Consider the following 5,706-nt stretch of genomic DNA (forward strand, 5'->3'; position numbering starts at 1 on the left):
AGAGAATTCTAATTAAAATAATGAGTTACTTTCTTTATCTAATGTGAATCTAGGTTAAAGAGTCAGGTATTATATATGTTGGAAATGTTGGAAGATTAGGGGTCTTCTCTATCTGTTTAATATGAAAGCTACTGGCCACATGTGGCTATTTAAATTTAAATTTAACAAATTTTAAAGTATAAAATTCATTTACTCAGTCACATTAATCACATTTAGGTGTTCAATATCCAGAGGTGACAATAGTATTGGACAATAATAACATTTTTATCATCATAAAATTTCTATTGGACTATGCTGGTTTTTAGATAGTTTATAAAAAAGTACAAGAGTTTTGGAAGGCAATTTGATAATATCAACTAATGTGGGCACCTACATTTTCTTTGATCTAACACTCTCAATCTATATAAATACTATCAAGGGGCAAAAAATGTATTTATACATAAATATGAGCATATAAATTGTTGTAAATATATGCATCTGTATTTATATTTACTAACATAATATAGAAAATATTTTAAACAAGATAAATGTAAAATTTTAAACAACACGACTGTGTCATCTATACATGAGGGAAATGGTTAAATATTTACTTCCATACTTTAGAATAGTGTGCATTTGTTTGAGGCAATGCCCTAAATCCAGAAAACTATTTACAATATGTTTTTCACTAAAAAAGGAAGTGCCAAAACAATGTGGATAGTATGTACCTATAAATTTAGTTATTTGAACCACTTTATTGAGTCATGATCACATGTAAAAATCTGTACATATTTAATGTATATATCTCCATGATTTGGGGGATATAGAGCTGTGAAGCCATTACCATCAGCAAGGCCATGAAGATAGCCATCATATCCCAAATTTTCTTCCCATTCCTTACTAATTTTTTGTATGTGTCTGCAGTAAGAATATAGTAAAGTTTCCACCCTCTTAGCAAATTTTAAGTATATGATACAGAACTGTTGGCTATAGGCACTATAAGTGGATCTCCAGAATTTATTTAACTTGCATAATAGAAACTTTGTACAGTTTGGAACCTGGCAACTACCCATTCTACTCTCTGCTTCTATGATTTTTGACTATTTTATTCCAAAGATAAGTGAGATCGTACAGTATTTGTCTTTCTGGGTCTGGCTTATTTCACTTGTCATAATGCCTTAAAACATATCACAATTTCTATACTTCTAAAAATATATCAACAGATAGAGACAGAATCATTCCTAGCAAATCCCACCTGAAGAGGGTGGATTGGAGACCCGTGCAGAATTGGAGGATAATGGAAGATTTCATTTGCTGCTCTAATTCATTCTGGTTATTTGTACCCTTTATGACATACATACATAATTTTCGTAAATAAAGAGAAATGTGTCAAAACAGGCTATATCTAGAAGACTTGGTGTCTACAACACAGATCCTATTGAGTTTAGCATGCAGATTGTATTTTACCCTTAGGAATTGATGAACTAGTGTGTGTCTTCAAGAAATTCAACAGCGTAAAGAAAAATGGTACAGAGATGAAAACAATAATAAATTGGATAGAACCAGGAACTCTTCAACTTAGGCTGTTGGGCATGGCTTGAGAAAAGCAAACCGATTTACAGACCAGGGAAACTGCAGTTTCTGGTTTGCAGCCTTTACGTGGACCTCACGCACTTGGTGCTATTTTCATTTTTGCCATGATTTCTGCGGACACAACATGACTTGGTATGAGAGTTCCTAACCAGTCTCCCTAACTCAAGCCTGGTCCTTTTATAATCTTTTCCTGAAATGCTGCTAGACGGAAGCACCCGGGAACAAAACTGAAAACGTTTCTCTTCTGCCAGAATCCCGGCAAGTCATCTCCTGACCCTGTGATGTGCCCTCTCCATGGATGGTAAGCCGCACTGCGATGCGAGCTGGGGTCTTCTTTGCACCTCTTTCCTCACCACTCAACTATAAATCTAACAGCTCTTTGCCTCGCTCTGAAAGCTCCTGGATCATGCTCTTGTACTAGGTACTTTTTCTAGATTCTACCACCCCTGCACACGGACACAAAAAACCACGCTGATCTCCAGGCACCCCAAGGACACGGCACAGCAGAAAGAACCAGGCAAAATGCCCTCAGAGCCTTTCTCTTGCCTGGGCGCAGTTGGAGGTGCGGGACCTTCTCTGGGGAGACAGCAGCTGAAGCCAGAGGTGATGCTCTCAGGCTCTAATCAGACCTGGAGGGTTCTTTCTCGTGCTCTTTCCTCTTGCCGCAAGAGACCCTGGTGGAAAACTGGGAAGGTCCAACCGTGAGGTGAGCACAGTGACCTATGAAGCATCTGATTCCAACCTGTGTGTACCAGGCCGAATAGTCACAGGCTCAACAGCAAGAGGTAGTGAGCCTTTAACAAGTCCTCTTTTGTTCCTCCTATTTCTGTCCCTTTCTCTGTTTGCGAGGCTACTCTCTGCCTCTCTCTATCCTACACGCCAAATTGCCAATCTTTTCTCATTTACTCTCCCCACCTTCTCCTCCATTCTTTCTTGTGCGCCCAACCGCACAGCCCAGAGAACGTTGGACAGGGCACGTGTCTGTTGGGAAGGTCAGCTAGACCAAGCACTGGGAGATTGGGGTCCTCCAAATCCTAACCCAGGGGGGCTCCACACTTTGCGCTCGGGTGCCTCCAGCGGTGGCCCACTGAAGCCGGAGCTGCAAGACAACCGGGGACAGGGACTGAGGGGGGAACAGACCATGTCAGTGTGGGTCTTCCTCTCCCCAGGCTGCTCTCTCCCTGCGCTGGTTCTGGCGGTGTTCGTTGTCGACTCTCTTGGTGAAGATATGATTTTTCACCCCGAGGATATAATTTTTCACCCCGAATGGGGGTTTGAGTCCTACGAAGTCACCGTCCCCTTGAAGCTCACCTTCCGGAGAGGGGGGCAGAATGTGACCAGTCCTGTGTCATATCTTCTGCAGATAAAAGGCAAGAAGCACGTCCTCAACTTGTGGCCCAAGAGGTTTCTGTTGCCCCGACATCTGCGCGTTTTCTCCTTCACAGAAGAAGGGAAACTGCTGGAAGATCACCCTTCAATTCTCCAGGACTGCAGCTACATGGGCTCTGTGGAGGGGTCTCCAGACTCCGAAGCTACTATAAGCACGTGCATGGGCGGTCTCCGAGGTGTGTTGTACCTAGATGCCAAACATTACCAAATTGAGCCCCTGAAGTCCTCTTCCAGTTTTGAGCACGTGGTCTATCTCCTGAAGAAAGAACAGTTTAGTAATCACATATGTGGCTTAACTAATGGTAAAGTGGAAGGGCGAACGGACTATGTGCACTCCCTGACTAATCTAAGGGACTATCCTGGATCCTATACACACCCAAAATATTTAGAATTGGTCCTGATCTTTGATAAAAATAGATACAGGTTTGCTAATGGCAATCTTTCTCAAGTCATAAATGATGCCATTCTTTTGGCGGCGATTATGGACACTTACTTTCAGGATGTCCATATGAGGATACACCTAAAAGCTCTGGAAGTATGGACAGATTTTAACAGAATATTTCTTGGATATTCCGAGTTAGCTGATGTTGTAAACAGACTTGCACTATATAGAAGAAGTGTACTAGATCAGCGGCTTCCATCAGATTGGGCACATTTATATGTTCACAAAAAATATAAAGATGCCCTCGCAGGGTCCAATGGAACAGTGTGTTCTGAAAATTTGGGGGCATCAGCAAGTACTTTACTAGATGCAAATATCCTTGCCCCTGCCACCTGGTCTTCTCATGAACTGGGCCATGCTGTGGGGATGGCACATGATGAAGACTACTGCCAGTGTAAGGGTAGGCTTAACTGCATCATGGGCACAGGACGCACTGGGTTTAGTAATTGTAGTTATGTCTCTTTTTTTAAATATATACACACCGAAGCAAACTGCCTAAATAATATCCCAGGAATGGGTTATGTGGTTAAGAGATGTGGAAACAAAATTGTGGAAGAAAATGAGGAATGTGACTGTGGTTCCGAAGAAGACTGTAAGGAAAACATTTGTTGCCATGCTAATTGTACATTGAAACAAGGCGCCAACTGTAGCATTGGACTTTGCTGTCATGAATGTCACTTTCGTCGCTCTGGATACGTGTGCAGGCAGGAAAAAAATGAATGTGACCTTGCAGAGTACTGTGATGGTAATTCAAGTTACTGCCCAAGGGACTTTTATAAGCAAGATGGAACTCCATGCAAGTATGGGGGTCGTTGTTTCCAAAAGGGGTGCCGATCCAGATATATGCAGTGCCAAAGCATTTTTGGACCTGATGCTAGGGAGGCTCCTCATCAGTGCTATGATGCAGTTAATGTAATAGGTGATCAATATGGTAACTGTGAGATCACTGGAGTTGGAAGCTATAAAAAGTGTGACAAGGAAAATTCAATGTGTGGCAGGCTACAGTGTATAAATGTCAAAACCATCCCTGATTTGCCGGAGCATACTACCTTAATCTCTACTCATTTGCGGGCAGAAAATCTCATGTGCTGGGGCACTGGCTACCATCTAGCCATGAGACCCTTAGGAATACCTGACCTAGGTGTGATAAATGATGGGACATCATGTGGTGAGAACCGGGTATGTTATAACAAAAATTGCATCAATAGCTCGGCTTTGAACTTTGACTGCGTGCCTGAGAAGTGCAGTGCCCGAGGTGTTTGCAACAATAAAAAAAACTGCCACTGCATGTATGGCTGGGCCCCTCCGTTCTGTGAGGAGGTAGGGTATGGGGGAAGCATTGACAGTGGGCCTCCTGGACTGCTAAGAATAGATGTGAGCTCATCAATCCAGACTGTGTTTATCATGATATTGCGCCTTCTTTTATTCGTCATCTCAATGATTTTTGTGTATTTCCGCCAAGCGATAGGAAATACTTTAATGCCCAAACAAGAAACATCACCAGCTCAACGACCCTACAGAAAACCTGAACATAAAGACCCTGTAGGGACTAAAGTGACCTCTGAAGGTCCTTTAGTGACCCCTGAAGGGCCTATAGTGACCCCTGAAGGACCTAAAGTGACCCCTGAAGGCGAATCACCCAAACCAAAGAGTGTTAAGAGAAAGTAATGGGCAATCCACCCCCATTCAGTGACACAGGCTCATTTACTTCACAAGCTAATCATTATCCACAGATGCTCCATTCTTTCTTCCAGACCTTTTTATTCAAACTTTTCCACAAGTTCTGATCAGCAAATAAATGATATTTGTTTGGAAACATGTCAATGTATTTTATTTCTCTAGTATGTATGTGCCCCTCAGTTTGTGATCAAGTTTTGGATATCCCGAAAAGTATGCCCTACATGGCTCTTCTGAACACTAAAGCTGGTGTTCTATTTCACAGAATAACCATGGCTTGCAAAGCACAGCCTGTCTCTCAGAATCCCAGCAAACAAAATGATTGCCTCTCCCTCTGCTTCCCTCAACTCGACCTGTGCGAACATCTGTGGCTGTGCCCAGGCAGAGCAGGAAATGACAAGACGTTTTATGAACAGAATGCACACATCACAGGAAGCATACCCTCTCCACACATTTCCCGTTGCTGTCACTCTAGGGGTCACTCCAGCTCAGTAGACATGTGGTCTCTGATGCAGTGTTTGAGGTGACCTCAGATGGGTGAGCAGCACCCTACTGTCCTGACTCCTGTCTTGTACCACAGTCTGCAGATGATGGCGAGCCCTGGTGACTGTAGACAAACTTTCACA

The 5,706-nt window shown here is 42.7% G+C and overlaps 1 protein-coding gene across 1 annotated transcript; it reads left to right on the forward strand.

Annotated features, from left to right (window-relative positions):
* The first annotated feature begins 2,094 nt into the window (after window positions 1–2,094).
* Window positions 2,095–5,071, forward strand: ADAM30 (ADAM metallopeptidase domain 30). Its single transcript, XM_053590577.1, has 2 exons — window positions 2,095–2,273; window positions 2,422–5,071. The coding sequence occupies exons 1-2, from the start codon at window positions 2,095–2,097 to the stop codon at window positions 5,069–5,071; spliced, it is 2,829 nt and encodes a 942-aa protein (XP_053446552.1).
* The last annotated feature ends 635 nt before the right edge of the window (window positions 5,072–5,706 follow it).

The sequence above is a fragment of the Nycticebus coucang genome, chromosome 5, assembly GCF_027406575.1.
Source record: "Nycticebus coucang isolate mNycCou1 chromosome 5, mNycCou1.pri, whole genome shotgun sequence".
NCBI classification, from domain to species: domain Eukaryota; kingdom Metazoa; phylum Chordata; class Mammalia; order Primates; family Lorisidae; genus Nycticebus; species Nycticebus coucang.